This window comes from Oculina patagonica, chromosome 7, assembly GCF_052425735.1.
Source record: "Oculina patagonica isolate OP01 chromosome 7, crgOcupat, whole genome shotgun sequence".
NCBI lineage: Eukaryota > Metazoa > Cnidaria > Anthozoa > Scleractinia > Oculinidae > Oculina > Oculina patagonica.
The window spans coordinates 18,618,803-18,646,718 of record NC_135764.1 but is presented as its reverse complement, the minus strand read 5'-3'; the positions used below and the strand labels follow the sequence as shown (position 1 = coordinate 18,646,718).

The window sequence follows — 27,916 nt, the reverse complement described above, 5'->3', positions numbered from 1 at the left end:
GAATTCTGCTGACAAATCTGTTATTCCCGCATTCCTTTAATATCAGTCAGAAATGTTGTAACCCAAAAAACGTACCAGTCTTAGAAAGGTACCTGTCCAATGTTTATTTTAAACCAGACGCCATCCGATTTAATCCTCGTCCCCCTTTAAGCCCGGACCAAACGAAGGATGAGAGTTGATGAGAGTTATTCTCATAAGAGTTTTTGTCAACTCGAATCGACCATCACCATCTCGGGTCAAACAAGAGAAAACTCTCATCGACTCTCATGAAAAAATGAGCACGTTGAACGTCGATGAAAGCGCATGATAGTTAATGAGAGTGCATGAGAGTTTCAGGCCAAACGAGAGCGAGAGTTTGAACTCTCATTAACCCCGGCTTTACAATCCTCTATTACAGCATGTGGTATTCTTATATTTCCTACATTTGTCAGCGGGAAATGCTTTTCATTAGTCACGAAGCGCTAACAATTTAATAAAAAGAGTGAATCTTTGCGCCCTTGACCTCGAAACAACTGGAAGAATTTTTGTTTTTGATATCCTAAACGTGAGCGTGAAAACAATTTAGACAAAAAAACCTTAGTTAAGCTGAACGTGTTTCTGGCTCGCTCCTCACAATAAAAGAGAAATAAAATAAATAAATAAACAAGGAAAAGAAAACAGACACTGGATGATTGCCATCTCTGTTGTTATTCCTTGAGCTAACAGTCAGGAATAAACTAGGGGGGGTGGGGGGTTAGGTCACGGCAAGCATCATGCAAAATCTTGAAAAAGATTAAATTTGAAAACGATACGTGTGAAATATTAGCGATACAACCATCAATGGGGATTTCAGAAGATTTAAGATCAAGTTTTCAATTTAATTGATTTAAACTAGAATTTTTCCGGCTCAATAATGATTTTCAAGTTGTATTAATGTTGTCAGTCTTTCTGACCGCCTGAACTGCTCTACTTCTTGTGTGTATTTCTGCTGTTTTAAACGTGTTGTTTCATTCTTTTCATCATTGTACATTTGGAGCATGCGAAACCCATATCGGGAACAAAATACATTCATCGCAAAATTTTAATGACTCCGTTTTCGGTTAGCCTTGGGCTCAAGTTTAATCCTCTCGAAAATAAAAGGATTGTATTAGGGTGTTTGGAAGTAAGCTAGGCAGAAAAAAATAAGTTTAAAATAATCTAGTGTTTTTCCTGTAGGTAACAGGAGTGACGGACCATTATCATCATGCATGTGACCCTGTCGGTTTGCGGCACGAGGTAATAAGATGTGATATCTCACATGCTTCAGTACTTCAACAATCAGTATCCATTACAACGTGCAGAAAGAATAACTAGAAAATTGTTTACACTTCGCTATGGAATCTTCAATCTTCTTGCTTTGTTTCAATAATTCGCTGAGTGTGCATTCTCCGGTTTTCCGAAGTTCCACAATGGCGGAAAGACTTGGTTTTCCGAAAAACCTCGAGTTTATGTGCCATTACAGATTCATTTCAAAAAGCTCAAGCGATATACTCCGCGGCACCTTATTGAATGCAGGCTTTTTTCCAATTACAGTTCGTGTATTAAAAGTAAAGCCCAGAAAAACCAAATAACCTGCGAACGTGTTTGTTCGTGCATGAGGTCGCAACCAGGGTTTTACTAACACCCAATTAGAGTAGGAGAATGGATCGGTAAAAGAGGGCCGGGATAGAAAAAGGTCAGGCAAGTTTAAAAAAAGACAGCAAGAAGCCAAATTAAGTTATTTATAAAAGATAGTAGTCCATTGTTACTGAGGATTTTGTTTTTGGAATATATTGTAGCCCATAAAAGTATATGCCGGTAGGAATTCGGGGGGGGGGTTGTTTCTGCGCGCGTAGTAGTATTGCGCTTTTTGAACAAATCTAAACAGGTTCATGTAAACTCTTGAACTGGTTTTACGTGGACTACCTCGTGATGTAAAACATATGTGTGTAAATTGATTGTTCGGTTTGGCACTGATGCCAAAGATTCTAAATTGGGGTCGCGTTGGTATTTGAGTTTTTGCTGGGAGATGTAGCGATAAGTGATTATGTCAGAAAGTGAATAAACCAACTGATAGAAATGCCGAGATGGTCAGCATTTGATTGTTTGTGTTGCTTGGATAGTTTTTAGCCTGGAGTGAAATGTTTGAATATCTCACGCTGCGTATACCTCAGTGTTGACGTTATAAAACATTTTTCCAAAATATCTCCTGAAACGTCGTTTACTGAAAGGGTTTCGTGTTAAATTACGTGAACCAGGATTTCCGGCTTTTCCTATCTTACATATTGCGGCACGTATACTCGCGTTTAAATTAGTAAACACACAAGCAGCGTGTTATTACACTGCTAACGCGTTTGAGTAGCGTTGAAGAAGAGTTTTGATACTCGTGACTTTGGTAAAGAATTCTCATCTGTTTTGTGGTGGAAACTAAGAAAACTACCCAGAGGAATTGCCCAATAGACATACTGTAAGTAAATAGACAGATTAATTCCTTTTGTAACGCGTTTCTTCAAATAGTTGTTTCGTAGCAATCCAAAGAAGCAGTTTCTGTTAGATCCTAATTATATTGTGCTGGAATAAGGTCGTCGAACGCATGTTGTTTATAAAATACAAGTAATAGGGGTGGGGGGGGGAGGGATGAGGTCTTCCTCGCGTTATAACATGTACAGTGCTGTGTGATGTTCTTGTTTCTTTTTTTATATACTTCAAAGTTTGTAAAAAACTCTGCCTGAGTGGTATCAAGGTTTTACCATCTCAACTTCTACAAACACTCGTACATTTTGTGACTCACGCGGAAGATAAAATCTAGAATCGTCATGTTTTGATTTGTGATCTGTTCTTCCGTTCACCGAATTTGTCATCATTACCAAGAAACAGAAGGAGCTCACAACCAACACACGTGACTTGTGATTTGTTACGTCAATTCACTTCCTTCTTGGCCGGCTGGCAACTCATTTCAAGTTTTTGGTTGTGTAACCACATGCCCAAGTTCACTAGTGTTTGTGCATTAAAACTTCATCTGAATATGTGGGCCACACAAATCGACCAGCTTATCCGACCAAACTGATTTACGATTACTTGCAGCAAAACACTGCCTATACGTGTACCGTAACATGTAACATCTCAACTTCCGCGCCCTTCACTTAGGGCGCTTTTAGTTTATCTCATCAAATCCGATTTGTTAATTTGTTTTCACTTGGTCGCCGACATGACGCAGCATACCCGTAACCCATGAGCATTTGGATTAAGGCGGTTTTGCGTTACCATGACAACTAATGCATGTCATATGGGTCAAATCTTGCGTATGGCACACGTGATAAATTTCACGAGAGAGTCCCCCCCCCCCACGGGGTATTCTTGTCGCTCTCTAAAGCGCACTTAGAGATAACATATTGACTAAAATTTTAACGAACTGCGTGGCTAAGCCTTTCGTCGGTGGTAAAAAGCGTTTTATTTCACCGTGTTGCAATGTGGATACAGTGTAGCCTCTAAGATTGCGTGACGAACACAAAGGGCATCTGCGTAGCGGACTACACTTAGAGATCAAAATGTCGGCAGCTGTTTCTTGTTGTAATCACGACTTCAATGCAGTGTGAGTAGAAAAATTGTATGCGTTATGAAAGATTTTGTGACGAACCCAGTTCCATTGTGTGTAATAAGATTGCGTGCGTCACTAAAGCATGCGTGACGAACCCAATGCCACTACACTGGCAAGAGATCAACGTAACGACAGCTGTTTTTCTCACATTTGTGATTTGTTATCACCGGTTTCGGTATTAAATATAAAGTAGTCTTTGGGCTCGTCACGAACTATCGCGTGACGAACTCAAAGATCGTATACACGCGGCTCAGTATGGAAACTACAATTTGAGCAGTAGTCTCCTATGCAGAAGTTCTTTTGGCTTGTGACGCAAAAAGAACGTCTGCGTATCAGGCTTTTCACGCAGTTAAATCAGAAAAAAATGAAACCTATAACACTACTTGTCATACACACCAACTAAGAAACAAAGGGCGGTTCTGTATTGTTAAGATCGTTGTTCAAGGACGAGCAGTCAAATTGTCTTAATTAAATTACTGTTTGCGTGTATAAAAAATATCGGCTGCCTCTCTTGACTGCAGTCAACTGATGCCTTATAGGTGCTTTACAGAGCAACGTTCATACTCACTGAGCTCACTGAGTTCAGTAGGATAGGATTAGGGGATTTTAGCTCGCAAAAACCCCGGGCCGCTAGGATACAGTTCATGCCTTTATAAATTCTGTTTCCGTATTGTCCCAGAGGTGTTCGTTCTGTCATACTGAGTTTTGGTGGTTCCTTATAAATAAGGTAGGTAAAATGTTAAAATCGTCATAAAGGTAGCAATCTGAACACGAAAGCCAGAAGAGGTTTTCCAGAAAGATCAGATGGGTCTGAGTGTTAATGAACTACGTAACTAGTTTGCTTGGATTATTCTAAAACATTATTATTATTTTGAATTGGTAAAATTCAATAGTAATTTTCTTTTTCTATTGCAATAGTGTTATAACACAAGTTTCAGCGTTTGCATTTTGCACTCTAATACTAGTTAGCAGAACGACTCGATGTCGAAACAACAGTTCATTAGTTTCTACACTGTTTTCGTCTTAACGAATCCAATACCCAGGTCATCGATATAAGTTTTCGTCATAACTGCAGGAATTTCAACACGATATTACCTATTTTACAAATCATACTAGAGATATTGAAATTAATCTTTGACGTTGAGAGAGAATCTGCCACTTTTATTCACAACGGCTCAGTCCTAATTTATATTTCTTTTTTCTGTTGATTAATTGTTTTACTGCACATCAACAGCTTTTGAACATTTTCATCGATATTTAACTGCAAGCAGAAAATTATAAAATGGTTTGTTCTGCTCGATAACGACACGGCTCACTTTAATTCCGACAGTTAACAAATCAATTCTCGTGCAATCTTCGGGACTTTTCGGTAATCTCCGACAATTTTCTTCCCAACAGATGATCAGGTCTTTTCGACCTTTTTGTTAGCACGACAGAGGGCGTGCTTTTAGTTTTTTTCTTTAGACGTTTTTTCAATGCAAAGAATTTTCAAGTTGTCATCCTGTAAGTACTGTAAATATCCCCTGTCAATTTTCCAAACATAAATTCTTTTTTTGGCAGAACTCGGCACGTGTTTAACCGCAGTTTGGAGTAATTAATAATACACAAGGATCACTTTCCGGAAAGGAATGAAGAATTGACGTACTCCGTTTTCAAAGGTCAAGGTTGTGGTGAATTGTTCTTGAATGTACGTGTAGAAAAAGTGATTTTCAACAAGGTCAATTTTTAATTGAATGCTTTAGAAGCATTCAAATTAAACTCCAGTTACAATAGTTGGTCAAGAAAGTTCTGATAACCTCACTCAGTACCAGTTTATATATGCGCTGAAGGGTTCGTCAGACTCTTGCCAAAAAGCGATCTATTGATCTGTTTTGAATTCCGGCTTTAGTCCCCCAAAATAGAAAAACCTCTTGGTTTGATACCGAATAGATCCTTATCACAGATCAAACACCCAGTAAAATTTTGCCCTTGATTACCATTGTGCGGTTTGCTATATAGAATTTCGGATGTGTGGAAAAATCATTTAGATCCAGCAGGTCTTAAAAAGGAATCTTCCGATTTACTGGCAAAGAAAGACTGACAAGTTTGTTTTGTTCAGAGGTACAGCCTATTTCTTTTACTTGGCAATTTTGTATGTTCAGAGCTAACTTCCTGTTGTTGTGTTCTATCGAGGAATGTTAGGGTGAAGGGGTGTGTGTGTGTGTGTGTGGGGGGGGGGGGGGGGGTGACAAATATGAATTCCCAAAGGCTCCGAGTGAACTACACTATTTTGTGGCAGTCATAACCCCTGGAAAATAAAATGTCTAAGAACGATTTTTGCCTTAAATCTGTTGGGAACTAATGCAATCTTCGCTTCGGAAATACGATGGAATGTATCCCTTTATCTCTTTATGTGAATTAAACTCAACACTTTTTTGAGGGGTGGGGGCTCGGCGAAATGAGGAATGTTTGGTGGTGAGGGAACGGGAGAAATAAACAGAACTGGGGACAGTTTAACAATATTATCGACCTTTCCGGATTCCGTTTGTGAAACCAACGCATTGACTTAATTCATGGGTAGTTTTGTTGTGCTCCTCTAGTGCTTATTGTGTCTTTTCCTGTCTTCCCTTGGTCAACCGTTGCCAAAATCAGAGGTAAAGTGATAGCTGTGTTTAAAATGCTTGGAAGTTTGCCATTAAAGCGTGCGTCGATCCTTGCATCGAATCAATCAATCAATCAAACTTTATTTATGGAGGGTTATCATCTGTAATAGTTTTACACACTAATAAATTTGTGGCCCTCTCTAATGTACTAATCATGGTATTCATTGTGAAAAATATTCAACTTCATAATTTGCCACTTCCTAAATTGTCGTGTGCAGTACAGAATCCGCAGTATCGCTTACCAGGTACTGCTGTATCGGTGAGTTTCCTCAGCTAGTGCAAACTAGTAGGTGAAATTACATGTTAACTTAGTTACCTCCGCATTGCTTCCTTATAGCTTCAGTAGAGTGCTATTTTAGACATGCTTTAATATACATCTGCTATGGCGGCTCTAGCTATCAGTCTTGGTCAGTGGAGAGCAACTATATGTTACACTTAGCTCTAGACACTAAAATAGGTGTGGATTCACCACTTTGGAATCATGCTTAGTTAAGTTATGGCAACAAAAGAACAAACATGATTTCGTTCCAATTTCACAGTTTCAGTATCCCCAGTAACCGTTCAGTTTTCAGCTATGTAAGAATCCCAGTAAGTAGACTTTCTACGACAAATAGCTGTCAATTTACCGAAATCCAAAACTGAAGTGTAATTATTATTTCTCTCGTAACTGAACTAGCGCTTGCAAGGGAGAACTGAAGAAGCCTAACAGTAATGTAACTTCCGTTTCTTATATAGGTGGGTTAAATAGCTTTAGTGATGCCTGCGCACTACTACATTGGGTAAGAGGGGAATTCGCTCCATCAACAACAATCAGTTCTGTTTATTATTTTCAGGCATTTATTTTGCGGACTTATCTCTGTTCACAAGGCGAGCATATAAGAAGTTTATAGTTTCGCGTTTTTCCTTTGTTGAGTTGTCAACAGAGCTAGTTTGCGGTTTCAACCTGTCCTCCAATCTATCTCGATCTACAACAATAAAAAAACCTGACGGTCCATGTAATGTAATAAGTAACGCCGACGCATTTAGTAAGACTTACGTTTGCTTAATATCTAGAGGGCGTAAAGGGCACCATTAATATGATGTATATGCACTTGAAAAAGAACTACGTGGCACTGGAATTAAAGTATCGCATGTAACCGCAAACCATTGAAGAAGAGCCATTGCCAAGAATCTGAAGAATATTGAAGTGTTTTGTTGTGCTTACTGATAATTATTGTTACCGCTGATATCAGGTTTAGACGCACCTGCAAACACTAAACGTCCTTTGCGCCTAGCGATTTCACTTGGTGCTTCTGAATGAAAACAAATGTCCTGTTTTTTGTTCGTTTCAAGTCACTTGCCATTTTCTTATACATTTTCAGTTAAGGGGATAAATTCTTTTGAGCAATGTTTAATACTTGTGAATAGCTATTTTTTTAACCAACATTTTAAAAGGCGTTCTTCAAGAACAGTTGCATGAAACTAGCTTTCTCAGTTCATTTTCTGTTTAATTCAGTTTATTTCGTTTTTCTTTTGGTACGAAGTTGTTGTACGCACGATAATGCAAGTATTTCTTGGAAGTTTGCGATCAAGCAGCCCGTAGCAATTACCACTGCATTGGGCGATAGTCACATGGAAACCTTAGGTTAACTGCACCAGTGTGTCATAAGGTACCGATAAAAAATTAAGCATTAAGCTTCAAAGGGATTAGTAAACACTGGAAATGTTTAAAATTCTTTTGCTAAATCAATTTCACCAAAAATGAGCAAACGTTTTACCGCAGGGCTGTCAAAACAATACTACAGTCGCAACACAAACTCTTTGTTAATGTCATCTGCCTCTTGGCGCTGCCTCGTCGACAAGTGTTCATATGAGTTAAACATCAAAACGTACTCTTAGCCTGTCACTATTTGAGCCTTTTGCACGACTGTTAGCCTGCGTTGCAGACGAACAAAGCCCCGTTTAAGTGCTCTAGCTTTGGATGCAGAAATTCATTTGATGTCACTTACATTCTCATATTAACTTCATTATCATGATCTCAAAGTTCAACAAAAATGTGAATACTCTGGAAAAAGCCCAAGAACTGACTGAGATATGTAAAAAAAAACTGCACTTTAACACCTGCAAGGTCAAGTAACACACGAGTTTCCGGTGACGAAAACAGATGAAAAAGATTAATAATAATGGGAAAAAGTGATGCAATAAATATGCTTGCACGTGATGTAATAATGCGATAAACCATTCGCTCTTCACATGTTGCATCTCGTATCAAATAAGAGTAAAATTTCTTTTTAAAAAGCTATGCAGCAGTGCTTTCGTGTTGTACTGTTTATTATGCTGTACAACGGGTGTTTTGGTGAAACCCTAGTGTGTCAATTCAAATAAAAAGCTGTTGAGAGGCACATTTAATGTGGATTAAGAAACGAATAAAGAAGAATGGAAAATGGGAAGTAAGGCGACAAATCTTTTAAAATCAACAAATGTGCCTTGACATTCTCACCTCATAATGTGTTAAGACCTTGAAGCTCTTTAACTGCTGAGAGATGTTTTCTTTAAAAAAAAAAATAATACTGAATAAAGAAGTAAATATTGGAACACGCAAATATTACAGTGGTATGTTGTTTTTAGCCCGTTTAAAGTTAGTTACTGGACTCTTGCTGTTCAAACGCTAAAAAAAGTTTATCAAAGTATAAATAGCATATTGATACTCCTGTTGAATACAAAGGAACTCAAATTTACCGAAACTGCAAGAAAATCGTAAGTTTCTGACTTTTTTAGTTTTTGTAACTGACAAATTCAAGATAATACTTTAATCTACGAAAATACTGAGTCTGTTGGGACGTTAGGGGGACTAGCTGAGCGAGAGGCAACAAGAGTCGGCATCAACTGCTGCTGCTGCTTCACTTATGGGCAGAGACTCGACTGACTGAAAACTTGAAGGTTCGTCAACTATATACGCTAAACTGTATCGGTGACCTCGAGACAATTCTGAGGCTTACTTAAGAAAGTGAAAAAAAAACCACAAACCTACATGAAAAAGCAACACGAAGAGCAAATGTCCAGAACTAATAGAACACGGAACTATAACCTGAACTTTGATGGTGGCCCAAGTCAATGTCAGAAAAACAAAACAAATGACCACCAATGGAGGTTATTGTTCAGAGCTAAGAAGCTTTTAATTAATAAACTAAGAAAAACAACTTGAAATCTTTGGGCGGCCTGTCGGGTCCTTAAGGAACGAAACTCGCACGATAGCTTCCGATGATAAAGAATTGATGATAACAAAGTAAAATTACTCAATTCTCAACTAATATTAAGCTACACAACAAGACACTTTCGTTCGAAATTCGTCAAAACCAACAGTTTTGGAACTGAGCTCAAACAGACTAGCCAACAAACCACGGTAACTAAAAAATCTCTTTTTCGTAAACACCGCAAGCACTTTACATAGAGCGCGCGCAGCGTTTAAGGCAGATCGTGTTTAAACTTGTTTTGTAATCCAGTTGAACCCGTAAGTCGATGTTTTAACAAAAAAAGCAATGGCCAAAAAATATCGGAAATCCTATAAGATTATTCAGATTCCAAATTCTATTTCTGCGGTAGCTAAGATAAGATCTTTACTGCACACTCACAGATCGTGCGTATAAGCATAACTCTTACAAACATACTCGGTCCCAGGCTCCCAGGCGAGCGATGGTACAGTCCAGTTTCCATTTTTTTTTTTTTTCATTCCGGATCATTTCGCCTTCTGCCAATACATAAACATGTGTGATACGGGCCATTCCTTTGATCAGGCAGATAAAACTCCAGCTCTGTTGCTTAACTTTGAAAATGCAGAAACGTAATTTGAAAACCAGAAAAATAAAACTCTAACATTAGTTGTCCCGTGAGGAGGAGCTGGAACAATGCTTAGCGTTGCCATGGCAACAACACCTTGATCACGAATTCGCGCCAATCAGGTCATCACTAAAGTCCAGATTATTCTGCTCTGCTTTATTCTTCACGTAGATTAACTTTATTTTCATTTTGGCATGTGAGCAGCTGAATTCCGGGCGTCACAGAGCGCGTGCGTGCTACTAGTTTGGTGTCACGTTTAAAACATACTTCATTTAGTTCATCCGTGAGAGCGAAGTCACATCCGTTGCGTGGTGGTGCTGTATTCGGATCCGCGCTATCCCGAAGAAGAATAGTCACAAAACAGTTTCATTGTAATCTGTACATACTGTCGCTAGCAAAAGGTTGGTGTGATTTGGTGTTTGTTTTGTCTAGACTGTTCAATGTAAGTGGACGTGTACCAAGCGCGCTTGGGTGTGTTATCTAACCGTTCAATGTTTGAGGGTTTACCAAATTATTACGCGGTTGTTTGGACTGAACAAATCTATTCTTGTACAGTTTTGCCTCCTACGCGTCATTCTTTTGTCTTTTCTCGTTTGATAGGGCACTAATAAAGTTTCGATTAACTTTTAATGCAATGCTGGTGTTTCGATTGCTGAAAATTTCTTTGGTGAATGATTTAAATCTTTATCCAGCAAGTATTTTTAGCCCAGGCTGTACCTTTTTTAACACCAAAATCTCATGGATTCTTTTTAGTTGTAAAATGGAACTGCTATATTGAGCACTGGCGACAGAACGTGTATTTCACTCGATCGTACCTCTTACGAAGTGTAAACAATTCTCTTAGGGAATTAAATACCTCTTTCACCGAGCCGTTGACAGTTTCTTGGCATGTATCATTCACATGAGGCTTGAGAAAGGCAGCCAATGTGAAAAAACGAACATAAAGATAAAAAAAATTAATTCACGGAACAAGAGGAAAGCAGTTTGAGTGAGAATTGCTGTGACGAATCTTTATAATAGGAAGCAGTTGTCATGTGGTCGGAAATGTCGCCATTTTTAGGCTCAACCCCTGGTCAAACATATTGGAAAATTTCCAGTGTTGTTACGATAGATCCGGGGGCACGCCACATGCTGCTGACTTTTTTGTTAATCTTTTCAATTAATGAGATCGAAACAGGATGTGCTTACTTTAAATAATCTCTCCAAAGAGTGAGCGTAATGGCTCTTTCTTAAGTAAGTATCAAGCTGTTCACGAGTTTGAGCAAAAGAAATTTCACTAGTTAGTGTTTTATACAGTGGGGGAGGGGGGTCTAGTCCTCCCCCCTTTAATGTTGAAATAAAAGAAATTTCACTAGTTAGTGTTGTATACAGTGGGGGAGGGGGGTCCAGTCCTCCCCCCTTTAATGTTGAAATAAAAGTGTGTGCTGAAAGCCACATTCACTTACTTTTCTCAGAAGGGAGGGCGGGATGAGTCGGCAGCAGCGACTGTAATAATATGGTTTATTGCGCTTTTTCCTGTTCCATAATGAGGGGCGGAAAGCTTGATTGAATTACAGTAAAAAGGAAAATGTGTTAACACTGCAGACAAGGCAGAATACCAATATTGGTGTATCATGCAGTTTGTTGACAGAACAAATGCCTCTCCGCTGCAAATGACCCTTAATGTTATAGTAAGATTAAAATTTAAAATTATTTCCTGGGAGTAATGTTCGCTTTTAAAAGGACTCGTTAGTCGGCACTCGCTGTTATTTCTTCTTCCCACGCAATTTAAAGAATCTCATTTGATGTTTTTTAAAACGTCTGTTCGCACTAGAAGACTCGTGATCTGCTTAGGCTGCCCAAACTAAATAACCAGAAATTTTGATGTGTTAATAGGATTATTCAGTTTTAATTAAAGAGAGTAAAGACAAAAAAGAGCGAAAAAGGTGCCAGTAAATAGTCATCTGGAACCGAGTGCTATGGCAGTGCAACCAAAATGTCCATTTTAACTTCCCTAGTTGAGCAACTACATTGTGGTAAAGTGATAGTCGTGAAGACTGCAGGGTTTTTTCAATAATATTGACCTTGCCATTTGTTCAGAAAGTGCCCTACCGATCAAAGGAAAATACACAAACATGTTTTGCATTCTGTGGTTTTTTTTATCGATATATTAGCTTTCAGTTATTTTCGGAAAAACTGAAATATTTTCTGCTCTTTTCTTTTCGTTGTATTCGATACTGCGCGTTACTAGACTTTACTACTAAGATTAAAATTGAAAGGAATTTTAATCTCTTTAAGTTCTATTTTGAGGTTATATGACTTGTGAAGTGGTGGAGGCTTTTCCTTCTTGACTCTCATTCAAGTGGCTTTGAAGTAGAGCCAAAACCGTCCTATTACAACTGACAGAAACAAACTCTTATCTTACTGGACACCAATTATCCCATAGTGCACTTGTTTTTGCGCGGGAAGCTTGCACTGGGGCGCGTGGGAGCTGGCGCGCGCATGGCGGTGAGGTTTCTCTCGTCACAGAAGCAGTGAATCTCAAATTTCTGGATTTATTGTATGATGAAAGGAAAAGCTTGTGTAATGGAAAAAGCTGTCGCGTATTTAAACAGCAAATCGCATTATGACAGTAAGCACTTTAACACAAACTCTGCGTGTATATTCACGCCATCAACAGGTGTTTGTGTGTGTTTATGTAAAAAAAGATTTAACCATACTGCTTTTTTTAATGAATTTTGTGATGGTTTAATTAGAGGAGAGCAATCCAATAAGCTTGGAATGGTATTTATTTAAAGGGGTTTATCGCATTTTTCACGTTTTAACAGCTTTGTCGCTTTTTAAATTGAGTTTTGATAGGCGTTTATTAAGTAAATAGTGCAATTCGAGTTTCAACTCGCTGAATGATGGGCCACATGTGTTTTTATAAATTGCTTGATGAAGCCAACCACATTCACTTCTCACTGAGCGCGCGCATTGGTAAGGTCCCCCTAACAAACAGACAGGCGAAAAAATACGCGAGCTGAAATAACAAGCAATTGGAACTTGTAAAAGGTATGACGAAATTTGGACAGTATTTTAAATATTGAATATTATATTAAGGGTGTAGCGCTTGTTGATTTAGAAATGTGCTGCTCATCCAGAAAAAGTTTGCGTTTAAGTATAGGAACTTGTTGAACACCCACACAGAGGTTGTAGAATGTCTTTTCAATGCTAAATCAGCCGTTTGTGTGTTTTTATTTCTCACAAAATACGTTAACGAAAGCCCTCCGTCAAGACGTTCGCTGTAGAAATTACATAACTCCGTGGCACGAGAGCTTGTAAAGTCAAGTGGTCTGCCGCCAAGACATCGCTTAATAACTTCAGATTTGCACATCAATGGTAGTTTCCTGTGTTAACGTAAGGTTAATAGCAGCAATCAAGAGCAAGCATGTCCTCTTCGCATTGTTTTCGTGCAGTGGACATAAACACAAAAGGCACTGTCTGGTCTTGTCAGACAATTGTCTTTTTTCATGTGTTGAGGCAAAAACTGTCAACAACTCAGCCACTTTGTCCGTACGCGAAGGCTAGCGAATAGATGGTTGTTGTTTTGAAAATACAACGTTTTGGTCGTTTTTCACTTTTCGCTTGTTTTTCGTGTCCTAGCCGAGTCATTCGGTGCTTTTTTTCTGCTTGTCACCGTCACAATATTGGATTGATAAACAATTGATGTTCAAGGGATAGATCTTTGAAAACAAATCAATTTTGCCAGAGTCGTGCAGGAAAAAAATGTCATTAATCGATTCAGTTTCAATTCTTGGGTTTCTTGAAATGTAAGAGGACTAAAAAGGCAGGTACAGCGAGGAAAAGAGAGAGAAAAAATTCCCCCGCAAATGCCGTGGATTCCATTTTTTGCAATTTATTTGCTTGTTTTGGGGTAAGAAAACCAATCTCGTAGGGGGTCATTGCTGAACAAAATCAATGTTTTGAAACAATTTTTCATATCAGGAGTATCATTATATGATTTGAGTTAGCTTATGTCCTTCAATACTTATTTGACGTAAATCCACTGCTCACTGGCACCAATCAACAACAGTTTAACACCGCTGTTCTCTGTAGCTCACTGCTCGGCCAAGGGAATCACCGTGTCTGGTGTTATGAATGAACCTTTGAAAAGCTTACGTGACTGTCTGATGTTCTCACTGCATGTGTCGAGTCGTCTAAACTCCTCTGCTTTTCATATGTTTTGCTTTTCAATACGGCAGACGGTGACATTATACGCGTAGTGCACAAAATCTACAACCAAGTATTACTAAGGCTTCTCTTCAAAATCAGTGTTTAAAACTTAGACTTTTATCTGGTACGTCTTGAAAACGTTCCAGAAAACAATGAAGCTAAATTAAGTTCATTTTATTCACTCAACTGGATGAAAAAGGAAAATTCGTTGTTTATGCTCACCTCTAACGAGCTCGTGAACTACCTTATAGTTACTTATTTTCGCGGGAACTTAATGTCGCGAAAATGGAACGGGCATATTTCGCGGGACCTAAATTTCGCGATTTGGCTAAAAACTCAATTTTGCGAAAATTGTAAAAATACTGGTCTGCGTTAACAAACAGTGAGTCTCAAAATTAGCACAACTGATTTTTTTCCACAGCAATAGTTTCCAATGACACGGAACAAAACTATTATAACAAAACGAAACTTAAAACAGTTTGACATGCTCTTTTGTTACAAAGTAGAGCTAGTTTGACGACTGTACCAAATAATTATGTAGTAAACTGACGGATACGTTGATTAATCAGATTAATCATGACTTATTATATGGAAGGGTATTAAACTTTAAGTTCGCGTCGTTATTTTTCGCGAGAACCTTTCTTCGCGGACTCAAATCATGTGGCAGATTTTCCGTAATTTGCCTTAAATAAAAGAAGAAAAGCGTAAACAGATGGATGCTGCATCGCAGCGCTGCGGATAGGGTGCGGTCACAGGCAGGGCTGAAACCTGGAGCGTAAACATTCAGAGGATGACCGGGAGAAGTCCTCTTCTGCAAGGCGCAAATAGTGACAATTGTTTTCTTCTGTTGAAAGATTTAAAATTCTTCGAATTGTTGCACGTAGAATATTACAAAATCTTCTAGTATAACTTTCTCACATTGTGATACTGTAACAAAAGATAAACTACCCCTAGATACCAAATGCTAGCCGAGGTGGGGAGTGTTAATATATTAAAGATTAATTTTCTCATTATAACTTTCTCATTATCGAAAAGAGAATTTCTTAAATTCCAACCTACTTCAGAGATGCTACCAAGGCAAAATGTATAAATATACCGAAAATTACAAACAGATTTCTCTAAGGATATATTACTCCTGAACAGTTTCTAAAACACTTCTTTAAAAGTTTACGTACCGTATATCGGGGATGATGACAATTGCACCAGAGTATTACATGTACATTTGCATGTCAGAAGCTGTCATTGTTTTGCTGGTCAAAAGTTCAAATTTCAAATTAATCAAAAGAATGTTGGATGAAGGCACGCATTTTGTTGTGTAGATTTATAACATTTGATACTAATTATTTAAAAAAAATTGTTGATTTCCCTTATGGTGTTATGAACACAAGGTAAAGCCTGCAAGAAAAGCTAATATGTCCAAATTGCTACTCGATTTTGTTTTATATAAGTATAACACGTCCAGTCCTTTTAGCTGCACCTTTCGTAAAACGTTTTTTTTTTTCCTCTGGGAGTAGTACGTAAGTCTTATTTGTAACTGAGAAGTGTTGGAACATGAAGGCATGTTAGTTATGATAATGTTTATTAAAGTTTATATAGCTTATTGAACCCTGTTAAACGTGCCTCCGAGCACTACACTCCAGCGAGATTCAGTGCTTAAGAAATTAGGAGAAACATCGCTTTATAAATCTTCGCAGGAATTTTTAAGCAAACAAAGGTGATATTGATGGGATTTCGTATTGCTGAAGTGCTTTAGACCAAGGCTTTCAGCACTTTCTTCAAGTTAACCCTCGTGGCGTGTGAGCTGCGCTGACGTGAACTATTGTTTTTTGTTTTGTTTTGTTTTTTAATTTTATATTTCGCACCAGAATGGCAAAACAACTTAAGTTACGCCCGTTTGAATGCGATGTCACACACAAATCGCAAATACCAGATTTGTATGAAACTCTAGCTCGATTTGTACAACTGCTCCCCGACGTTATTAACAGGAATAGAAATGTCTGTCAGGTTGAGATAAAAGAGTAGAGTAAATTACGTCAAACTTCTTTTATATCTTTCAGAGAGACGAATAAATCTAGCAGTATGGAGAAAGTGATTTTAAAGCTCATTTCACTCCTGCTGGTTTTCTTAAGAAATACGTTGGGAGAAGACCAATCAGGTATGTTTTGTTGTTTTAAATTGGTCTGGACGCATGCTATTTGTCTATGCGATCTGTGATACTCATTTTACACCACAACGCACGCCACAGATTAATTATTAATTTTGTTTGTTAATCAGGAAAATGTGATTCTCCTCTCGGCATCTCACTCCCGGACGGTAGGTGGAGTGCCTCTTCTACGTCAGACCGCGTCATGTTCAGTGCTCATCGCGGGCGCATGAACAATTCTCCAGACACTGTGGGCTGGTGCTCTTCAACTGCTAAAGAGGAGAAAGCGTTTATAGAGGTGATGGGTTCATGTATTTTTGTACAGTTTTGTTTGTCTGTTTACATAAAAAGTGACCTATAATTTAACACATGTAAAATTGGTCAATTATGTTCCCCACTCCGAGGTTGCCTCTTTTTCATCAAAGATTTCTATGAAGTGAGTGCATGGATAAGTCTGTCGTATCGTATGCCAAGTAAACCTTTCTTAGTTCTACTTCAGCTGGAACTTGAATAATTCAATGTAAGAACTCAGCCGGCAGCAATAAGAACCAACTCCGCCGCGCGTTCCCCCACCCTTTCTCTCCGATCAGCCAACCAAGTCTTCGAGCTGACAAGAGATGGAATGATTGTACTCATTGTCCTTAATGTCCGCTTATTTACAGGTTGACTTGGGTCAGAACATGCGCGTTACAGCTCTGTCCACTATTGGAGTACGAGTAAAGAACGAATCGACTGGGAACTACAGCTTCATGTACGTGTCACAGTATTTCCTGGCCTACAAACGAGAGGGAGACAAAAAATGGAGGCGTTACCATAGGAACGACGTGTCCGTTACGGTAAGAATCTACGCGTTTTTTCCAAACGGGAAGTCAGTTATTTAACTCTTTTATTTTTATTTTCAATGTCATTTCTGCCGCGAGTTTGTTGTTACATCAGGGTAATGCCCATTGCTGATGTCTCATCACTGCTTCACAGTATGTTAACACTGTAAGGAGAAAGTAGATATTAAATCACTCTTGGCTTACACGCTTGTCTTCCTCTCCTTTATCTATTTCACGGCGATATTTATACTGTATTTTCTTTCTTATCGCAGCTTATTTCAGTTAATAACTCTGGACTTCACAAGCATTATTTACAGACCCCCCGTATCGCACGCCATGTCCGACTGGTTTTTGACAAAGGAGTAGGGGACAGATGGTGTCTAAAGGTAGAAATACACGGCTGCACTTGGACCAAACATGGTAAGAGGTGACGCATTATATTGTCGTAAGGAAAACGTTTAATACTTAATGACTGCTCCCGAGGGGAAACAATGAGATTCGAAAGAAACAAGTGGTTATCCGAGGAACCAGTCATTAAGTGATTTATTATATAGCACAACGAAGAGTTAAAAAACGTCGGTGTTCGGTCAACATTGATTCGCGGGCAACAGTGCACTGTTACCCTCTGACTTCATAGATTTTGCAAGTTGTCCGTATCTTTTCGCGGGAAATAGTTTTATTGTTAGATGTCATGTGACCTCGAAGGAGCCAATGAGAGCGCGCTCTGTTGAGGGAAATTCCAGCTTTGATAACAACAATCAGTTATTATCTTGATCTTATTAACAAAAGTAGTTTTAAGCTGTCAAAGCGGGTATTTCCTCTGTCTATTTAGCTACCACTTGTCTAATTTCTACAATCTCCTTGTTTCTTCAGACGGCTTGATATCATACCGCATCTCCCAGGGAAATCTCCGCAAGAACAGACCCGGGTGGAAATCGTTACGCGACAACGGCTACGATGGCACAAGGCTTGCCTTCGGGGCGAAGATCGGAGTACTTTACCGCGGACTGGGTCAGTTAACTGACGGAGTGATCGGCCGCAATGCCGACTGGAATGACACCGGTAACCCAAACTGGATTGACTGGATTGGTTGGCAGGACTCCCTGACCGCTGACCCAACTGTCACCTTTGAATTCTCGTCGCTTCGAAAGTTCTCCAGCGTCCGTTTTCACATCCTCAACCTTCCGGGCTACCACGAGAAAATGTTATTCAGCAAGGTTGTGCTTTCCTTCTCTAGAGATGGCGAATATTTTGCTTGGAAAACAATTTATGAACCGAGCATGGCCAAGAGGACAGGAATGTGTAACAAAGCGTTTTGGATTGAAGTTAACCTCGATGGAAGCATTGGCAAACATTTGACGTGCGATTTTCTCTACTATGGCCGGTGGGTTCTAATTAGCGAGGTGGAATTCGAATCAGGTACTTAGTTTCCTTGTTTCTTTATATTTGTGAGTTCAATCATGGGATATTTTTGATGGCGTCTCGCTCTTTCCTGGGGAGGCGCAGTGTTTAGTGCGCCGGACTCAGGATCGAGCGGTCCGGGTTCGAGCCCTGGTCGGGGCACTGCCTTGTGTTCTTAGGCAAGACACTTTACTCTCATAGTGCCTCTCTCCGCCCAGGTGTATAAATAATGGCGAATTTACTAATGGGGGATAACCCTGCGATGGACTAGCAACCCATCCAGGGGGGAGGAGAAATGCTCCTGAAAAAAACCGGGATAAGCTCCGGCCTGATGAGCCACTTGGCTCAACACCAGGCTTTACCTTTTTTACCTCGCTCTTTCCTGTACTTTTTCACCGTTTGTCTTCATATTAATGATCTGTTACTGTTTTTACTGTTACCCACTGGCTTCGTTAATGAGGTTTTTATATCGTTTTTTCTCAGTTGAAATATCTCCCAGTGATATTCCCGAAAGACACAACGTGACAGTTACACCAACAACAGCAAACAACAGCATTTACGTTGTTAATACAACAGACGGGATTGTGGTCGAAGGTAAGTGGCAGGATCGTAACAGTTGATATTTTGACCAAATATATAGAGTTGTTCATGACTTGTGTCGGTTGAACTCCCTTAACCACATCGTTTTCGCAAAGGAAGCACATGCATCGAATGCGAAAAACGTTCTGAACACGGGAAAAATGAAAGGAAACGATTCACCCGCTATGCATTTGCGCGTGTCACAAAAACTCAGAATATTTCGTGCTCTTTCGGTTGTGATAAAAACTCGCTTTAATATAAATTAAAAATTACTTTTAAGGCAAAAGAACAACCCAGAACTAGTAGTTAGGAAATCCAGTACTTCTTTCATCTTCTTGATGCAATCTTATATTACTTTTCTTACACAGAATCCAGTAACGATAAACCTTCAGACAAGACCTGGGATGTAGTCATGATATGTGGTCTAGCCGCCGCAGGGGTGGTAGGAGCGTTACTGCTGTGCGTCCTAGCCGTGTTGGTGTGGCGTCGTAGAAGTCGACGCACTCGCGCTGCTGAGCAAGCGTTGAACGGCAGACCAATCAGAATAATCAATCCCAGCAAGAAAAATTCCCTGAACAGGCGGAACGACCCTGGTGCACAGGTGATGCGCTTTGAAAAGCTGAAGATGCTAGAGAAGGGAATGGAGGAGGACGAGGAAGAAGATGAAATGGATTTGATGATGGAGAAATGCAATTTGAACAACGCTAGGCACTTGGGATTGAGGGAAGAGCTGCTCAAGGGTTAGTAGATTTATTTAAACAAAAATTCTCTTACTATTCAGCAAAGATTTGGAAAAATAGTTTTGCATTCACGTTATACTACCCTTACTTTCTTCGACATTTCTCTCTCTCCTTTTCAAATTCTTTTCTGAACATTCGCCAGTTGTTAACTATTGCAAAACAAGAATACCTTTGTAAACCAAACAGAAAACGTATATGGCCCGGTTTACGTTTGATCAAGACGTGCATTGACTTACGTCACTTTGATCAAACCATGTTTTGTACATTGGCTTTTTTACGAGTGCAATAAGACCACATTATTGCTAGTTTTGGTGACGACTGGCAAATGCAATTCAATTCCAATTCACATTCAAAATTCCTTGGGGACAACTTGAGCACCAAGATGTGTTGTGACACAAGGCGTGACCTGTTTGGCGTCGTTTGTTATTAATTTATTACTGCCTTAATTTGCAGCTGACGAAGGTGCTTCCAGGAATCTCCGTCCTCAATCTAGAGAAATTTCCCTGGAGGAAGAAAAGGCCGAAGTTCTTGCTGAAATGAGAAAAATCAGCGAGAGCAGCGATGAATGAGTGCAGGTTCACAAGACACGTAACACCTGTAGCATTTTTTAGTAAAGATTCATCGCATTCAAAAGGATGCGCACTTTATAACTGATATCTGCATGGGGCGTTGTTTGGGATGTATTTCTAGCATTCCGATATAAGAAAACACACGGCCCCCACAACTACTAAAGCAAATCGCTGATGAAAGTAGCGATCCTTTCTACCTCTCAGAATATGGATATTTTGTGGGTTTTTATGCATTCCGAGCCCGAATGAATGAAAAAGCCAAGTCTAAAAACCTCCCAAGTCAAAGCTATTTATGTCAATGAAAGCAGTTGCTGACAAAATTAAGTTGCTGACAAATTCAAGTTTATTTAGGCCGTTTAGTTTTGAATTTTTTTGCTTTTGTGAAAGTTTCCCTTCTGGCAAAATTATATGCATCGGTATGTTGCCATAGTAACTGAAATACCCGTATGTGGTATTGCTGCACGTTAGTTTGTACATACGCTTTCTTAGTGCGGTCCGTAGTTTTCATAATGAAACTCAATCAGTTAATGTATAATAGGACTTGAAATAAGTCAAGAATGTACAAAACGACTTTAGTAAGAATGTAGAAAACGCGTTATCGTTGATTGAGCCAAGTTTCATTAAAATATTATCAGGAGCAGTAAATATTTATTTGATTATTAAGTTGGAGTTCGAAAATTAGCTAGGACTTAACACCGAAACATGTCTCTGGGATGTATTTTTTTTATTAATGTCGACGCCACGTAAAACATTTCTCCTCCTTGAATGGTCGATTCAGAAACACGCTGGGAATGTTGTAATCGATAAAAATTGGACAAAGAGGGATTTGCTTTGATTACGCAAGGAAAATTGAAACGCTTGTATATATAAAGATTACTTTAAACATTGTAAATACTGTTTACACACTGTGGTGAACTGCTATAAAAACAATTAGGACCTCAATTTATCAATTTCAATCTATTGTACAATATATTTTATGTATTTACAAATATTTTTTATTAGTCTGTCAAAACTGCTTGAAGTTTTATTAAAGGCTTATGCCATTCCTTGCTTAACGTTTGTGATATTTCATTAATTCCCCTAAATTTCTATTCTGTTCGTATCGAAAAATGACCGCGTACTTTTATAGTGCACTAGTTTGTGCTTGTACCGCGCCGTGATGGCCAGGGTGGGGTAGACGGCTTGAGCTCTCTTATATGAAGAGACAGTGAAATGGAGTTCCTATTCCTTAAATATTAAAGGGCGAACATTTGCTCACAACAAGAGATCTAGGTGGCTGATCCACAAAAATCAATAATAATAATAATAATAATAATAATAATAATAATAATAATAATAATAATAATAATAATAATAATAATAATAATAATAATAATAATAATAACCATTGTACGTTGTCAAAATATGGTGAAACCAATCAGGTTTTAAGGACTTGCCATAATCCTTAAACTCAGCTTTAAATTAAGCAATGCACTTTGGAAAACTCGAAACAATGTTAATTATATCAGCTAAATCTTGATCACGATTGGGACAATTTAAGTCCTGAGTCACCCAATCGATGACCTTTCCTCAATCTGCAACGTTCGTGGAATGCATAACTTATTGCGTGTGTATTTAATCTTTAATATATATTTGGAGTCATCAGAATTCATTCCTAACTATGTAAAGAAAATCAATTATTTTTTTTTTTACTTTTAATAAGAAAAGCCAAAAATTTTCTTTTAACCTCATACTAAATTATGTATGAATCATCCAATTCCTTGCAGCCTTGAAAAACTATGTTGGCTATGTTAAGGTTTAGTGAATGTGAGACTGCACTGGAGCAGTCGCGAGAGTACTAAACAATCAGGGAACTGACAAGAAGCTGGAAAGACTGCCATACTAATGTTGGTAAATATCATAATGCCAAAAAGCTTCCATTGGTGGTGTCAAAAAGAACAATTTAATAACCAGCCTGTACAAGAAATCAACTCAACTCAATCCACTGGCTAATTGGGAATAATAAAATGAAAGCTATATTCTGTGTACCCATAGCAAAGAAATACCCCATGAAAGAAAGAGACAACTGAATAACAAAGTAAACAGACTTTCAGTGACCAAGCTAACGTAGCGATTTTCAATGTTGGACAACAATCGTGGTCACAGAGAATGCGCGAGGATTTTGATATTTTGTTCATACCAGTTTTAACGATCACTTCAAATAGAATGGAAACGGGCCAATACTAAAGAGGGGACAATCCAAGATACTATTTCAGTAAAGATCCTTATCACTTGAATTCTAGAAATATCCAGTAAAAATAGTATAGTAGTGCTGTCAAGTACCGGCAGTATTCAATTGAGTGTTCAGTTCCGGGGATCCACCATGCAGAAGTGACAGGGCTACAACGAGAGCACCAGAAGACAAAGACAAAAGATAGCAATTATTTCTTTTTACCCGGTGATTTAACCAAAACAGGAGGGGTCTAAAGACCGAAAGGAATTAATTTGTCTGAAATTGTTGTGTTGATTTTAGAGTAGGACACCTGACAATCAGCCTTGCCACAAAAGAGCAAATATAACTGAGCGAACAAGCACACTGGTACGTATAAACAGCTATTACCACAGAAACACATTTGGGGAGAAAAAACTTAATTAGCATACAACAGTTATGGCGATATTATAATGGCTCAAAATATTTATTCTCCTTACCGAATCTGATTCATTGAATGTTAATAGTTGGGAGAATTTGGTAAAACATCAAGGCAATATCTTCAAGTTGAAGAGTTTCTTTGATTCCGGTCGCCTATAAGGAACACATTATCTTTACATTTGTTCTTTCTTATTAGTTTGCAAACTTTAAAAATACATTTGTTAACATAAATGAAAATTGATTTGTTTTTAATTCAAATCAGCTGGTGGCGGGCGTCTATTTTGTGCTTCAAGATCAACAAAATAATTTCATTTATTCAGTCGAAAAAACAATTCCTTTACGGGAGAAAATAACGTAATTTCAGCCACAAGGGCATCGATATTTGTGACCCAATGCTACAAATCAAATGCTACACACCTCACAGAGAAGTTTATTTTATTCCCACAATAATACCTACTTTTTTGTCTTCGTTTATTTGCAGTTTAATCTACATTTCTACTGTTCACTAACGAGTTTTCTTCTCTTCAAGCTAAACGTCTCTTCATAGGTTTTACATTATATTAAGAGGACAGTGATTTGTGTCAGGACAGCAATACTGACCACTTACATCAATATAACCACTTCAATTCTTCTTTGATCAATATCTAAGAATATTTTTCTCCTTGAATTAACTTGGGTTTCCCCAGAATTATTTTTTACGGAATCGGTGATACGCAACTCATTATTATTGCAATAATTACTTCAAAATTTCTTTCATCTTTCTTTTACGTTTTTTACCGTTTGGTACAAATGACCGAAAACTGTTTCTTTTTTCTAGCACGCTGCTAACACTCGTATTGCATGTGCGATTTCGCTATATTGCGCGCCGGACAAGTGAAAACGGAGATGTATTTTTGTCAATAGTCAGCCAGTCAGGCGGCGGCATACATTGAGATGTTACTTACTTATATCACCCTCAAGCGGACATATACTTCCTGTAATAAAGCTACAGAACGAAGCTCAAATGTAATTTTCTCAAGTTATTTACAGATAATTCACACGAAAACTTCAATTAAACGCGGACTTTGCTGGTTAGCACCTGAAATTGATTGCAAAAGAAGAACTTTTACCTGCCTTTTGGCCGGCAATTCACAATTTAATTAAAACCCACCTTTTAATAATTTTATTTAAAGGAAAACGAAACTTCTATAAAAATAAATTTCCTCGTTTTTAAAGAAAATGTTTCAAAAAGGAAAATAATTCTTTCATTTTCGTACTTAGGTTTATAACTTAAATCGACATAAAGAAGAAAACGTCTATCTTCTTGCATTTGACACTCTACCTGAGAGTAAAAAAAAAATAACTTTGTTCGATTGATTGTTTTTCAGTTGGAAACGAATTGGAATTAAATTAAAATGATATGTTTATTTCTTTTCGTTCGATTTCTTTCCCGGTATACAAAGTACTTTGTAGATTTTCGGGCAGCATTCAGTTTCCTTATCAGTTTGTAGCGGTGAATAACCCGACAGAGTCATCCATATAGTCGCGCGCGAACTCAGAAATGGGATCAGCAACGCAACAACAATCATCACCAGAAAATCAATGAGGGCAAAGTAGCGAAAAAACGTGTCCGTGCCATAGCTGCGGATCAAGATGCCTCCTATCATCTGCCCAAGGCCTCTACCCAGACCATAGTAGAGACCGTGCAAGATGCCTTGAAGTGTAGCGCCAACACGGGGAGGGGTACCGACATAGGACGCCAGAGCACACCAAACAGACGCCGAGCACAGGCCACGGAGAAACTCAATGGGTAACACAAGCCAGGGACTATTTATCGCGGAGAAGTAGTAGAACCTTAACGCGTAAATTAGAAGACCAATTGTGAGCATCTTTATGTGGCCAAAGCTTTCGAGGAAGTAGATTGAGCCGTAATACAGCGCAATGTTTGATATGCAGTGCACTGCGACCAGAGCACTAAACAGCGACGGCGACGCGCCAAGCTCGACCAAGTGAACGAACAGAAAGGTTTCCGCTGATCCCAATGCGACTCCCAGGAAAAGAGCTATGGTACCAAAGATGGAGTATTCCAGTTTGGTAAATATCTGTAGACCTTTCACCAGAGCACATTTCTCATTGACATACTTGTCTGCGTCTTGGAAGTTAAAGCGGGTTGAGACGAAAAGAGCAACAGCCATGAGAACAGCATTCACATAGAAGAAAGGTCGGTAAATGTCAAATACGTCCTCTGGGCATATATCCACCTGTTTGCGGTACTGATGCTGAACTACGGAGCCGGTAATGAAAGCTGTTATCCCCCAGCCGACTTCACCCCACAGCCGTTGCTCTCCGTAGTACTGTGGTCGATTTTCCAGGTTTTGAAACGTAGCGACATCCGCTAATGTGTTGGAGGTAGCGCCAATAAGTTCGCCGACTATAGTGATCACCAAAATAACAATGAACACCACTTTGGCATTTTTGTAAATCTTCGGATCCATTTCGGTGTAAAGGTCGAACAGCCAAGCTTCTTGCCACATCTCGGTATTTCCAATTTTAGTTGCCTTTTCTGTATTGTTGTGAAGATGAAGGTGGAATACAGTTGCGTTCTGGCCTTCTGTCATGTTTAGTTTGTTGTGTACTTCGCTCAAACAATCCACGCTTACAGGAGGGACAACAGCCACTAGAAGATTCATCACAATGTAACTAAAGAGAGCCACCAGCAGGACTGATCTGACCTTGTTGTATTTGTCTGCAATGGTTCCCAGAATGGGCGCACTAACAAACAGGCACAGTGGCTTCACAGCCAGTATAATACCAACAAAATGAGCCGGCAGCAGCAGAGAATGTTTAAAATACAGCGATAAATACGGTATGAGGCTTCCAAGCGCGGCGAAATAAAAGAAATAGAATACCTTGTAGACAAGAAGGTTTCGGTTGATTTCAACGGTCGAACGAATCCTGCCGAACCAAGCTGGCTTCTTGCTGGGCTGTTCGCTTTCCAACGGTTCAGGCGCAATGGCTTCTTCTTCGGGATTGAATAAATCCCCATAGTTTGTGCCTTCTTCGTTGGGTTGCAGTAACGTCCCTTTCTTCAGACATTATGTAGGTTAGAGTACTAACATTTTTGATTTTCCGCTTTCCACTTTTATACACGAACGTCAATCGCCCATGCCAAAAGCGCTGTAGATTGAAACCCGCGTCTGTGTATAGTTTGAAAATGTTTCGCTTGGGCAACTATGCTGAACAGATGTTTTTCGACTTTAACTCTGAGAAATTTGCATGAGCCAGATAAAAACATCCAACCGCCTTCCGCGGCGAGCGATATTTTGATGAACATTCAATGGCATATTTCACATTTCTTTCCGCCGTACTTAAAAATGATTGACAGGCAATATTTTAGACACAGGTGATCGCGATCGGATAATCAAGGCCCTTTGTGCGTCAGTGTGCTATTGTTATCAATGTGTTTGTGCTGTAGACGACCTCGGGTGATGATAAACGATCAAAATAATCTTTATTTTTTGAAAATATTCATTTCAAAGTCGCTAAACTGGCTGAAGTTTCCCGTAAAGTTCCTAGTCAGACTCTAAAAGACGTTCGTGTAGAGAAATAACGGTTAAAATGTTCAGATTTGAAATATAAATGGTCTCTTTTATGCTTTTCAAATGAGTTTTTAGAAATCCAACGACAATTAAGTTTGAATATTTATAACTTAGACATCTCAAATAAATATATATTCAAGCTGTGAAGACAAATATTCTCATTTCTTTTTCAACATAGCTTCGATTTCTCAAGGCCGCAAAAACCTCGTCAAACAAAATACTTCAGACGTACATAAATGAAATATTAAAAAAAAAATAAAATAAAGGTTTTTTTTTTTACGCGACTGGCTTATACCCAAATTGTGTACGGAAAATGAGTTACACTTGTAGACGCTTTGAACAATTAAAAGGAAGTACAATCCATCCCAATGACATTACAAACAATCATTTTCGATTTTGACTCTTTTATTAAAACATAAATTTGAAGGAGGAAAAACACTAAATAGGTTGATCATAAAATTCAAAAACATTTTATTAAACTTGGTAACCCGCGGTGAGATATTTAATTGACGACCTGCATGGCAGTTTTTTTTAAAAAGAGAAATTATTAATTTATTATACAGCAGGGTTAACCTATCTGTACCGCGCACCCAGGCAACACGTAAGAACAAAACATATTTTACTCATTTTCGTCCTAAAATCTGCCCCACTTTTCTTGAAATTGAAACGTTACTAAAGATGTCTAGAACTTAGGACTTCTGAATCAAATACATGTATTAAATAAGACTTAACAACAAAACCAAAGAACGAATACGATCTGTTTGTCAAATTAAGGTTCGTTCGCGGTCTTCTCGAAAATCAGTTGTTGATTAGCTGTCCCTTTTGCAAATGTAGGCAGACACTTAGCCTTACAGAAGAATCTAAGTAGGATGGGTCAACTGTTTTACTCTGTATGATAGAATCATGTTGTTAAACTCGAGCCAAAATTTTGGACAACACAAAATAGATTTTCTTAGACTGTGCACCCCGCATGATGTGAAACAACATAACGCGGTATTGTTATGCTACTGACATGGGCAAGTACACGTCACATTTACAATTTCATTATTTCTCAGATCAATATATTATTACCATTATATTACAAGCCCTTGAAAAGGGCTGATAATAAAATGGTGGTTTTCTTTTTATCAAACATAAAACTATGGAAGAAATCCTTTTTTCTACAATTTCACGAAAATGAGTCGGAAATATACAAATGCGGCTAACATA

The 27,916-nt window shown here is 38.6% G+C and overlaps 2 protein-coding genes across 5 annotated transcripts; one reads left to right on the top strand and one right to left on the bottom strand.

Annotated features, from left to right (window-relative positions):
• The first annotated feature begins 1,207 nt into the window (after positions 1 to 1,207).
• LOC144659803 (epithelial discoidin domain-containing receptor 1-like) lies at positions 1,208 to 21,567 on the top strand. Of its 4 annotated transcripts, none has more exons than XM_078520320.1 (9): positions 1,208 to 1,254; positions 16,305 to 16,402; positions 16,522 to 16,688; positions 17,053 to 17,226; positions 17,484 to 17,631; positions 18,085 to 18,630; positions 19,096 to 19,206; positions 19,560 to 19,931; positions 20,385 to 21,567. In XM_078520320.1, the coding sequence occupies exons 1-9, from the start codon at positions 1,223 to 1,225 to the stop codon at positions 20,498 to 20,500; spliced, it is 1,764 nt and encodes a 587-aa protein (XP_078376446.1). In that variant the 5' UTR covers positions 1,208 to 1,222; the 3' UTR covers positions 20,501 to 21,567. The 4 variants fall into 4 exon arrangements, with proteins under 4 accessions (XP_078376446.1, XP_078376448.1, XP_078376447.1 ...); XM_078520322.1 differs by lacking the exon at positions 1,208 to 1,254 and adding an exon at positions 2,285 to 2,464; XM_078520321.1 differs by lacking the exon at positions 1,208 to 1,254 and adding an exon at positions 10,267 to 10,454.
• Positions 21,568 to 23,547: 1,980 nt separating this feature from the next.
• Positions 23,548 to 27,612, bottom strand: LOC144659261 (major facilitator superfamily domain-containing protein 6-like). The gene is made up of 2 exons (XM_078519685.1): positions 27,595 to 27,612; positions 23,548 to 26,194 (listed from the first exon to the last, which is right to left on the bottom strand). Exons 1-2 carry the CDS (start codon positions 27,610 to 27,612, stop codon positions 24,533 to 24,535), a joined length of 1,680 nt encoding a protein of 559 aa, XP_078375811.1. The 3' UTR covers positions 23,548 to 24,532.
• Between the last annotated feature and the right edge of the window lie 304 nt (positions 27,613 to 27,916).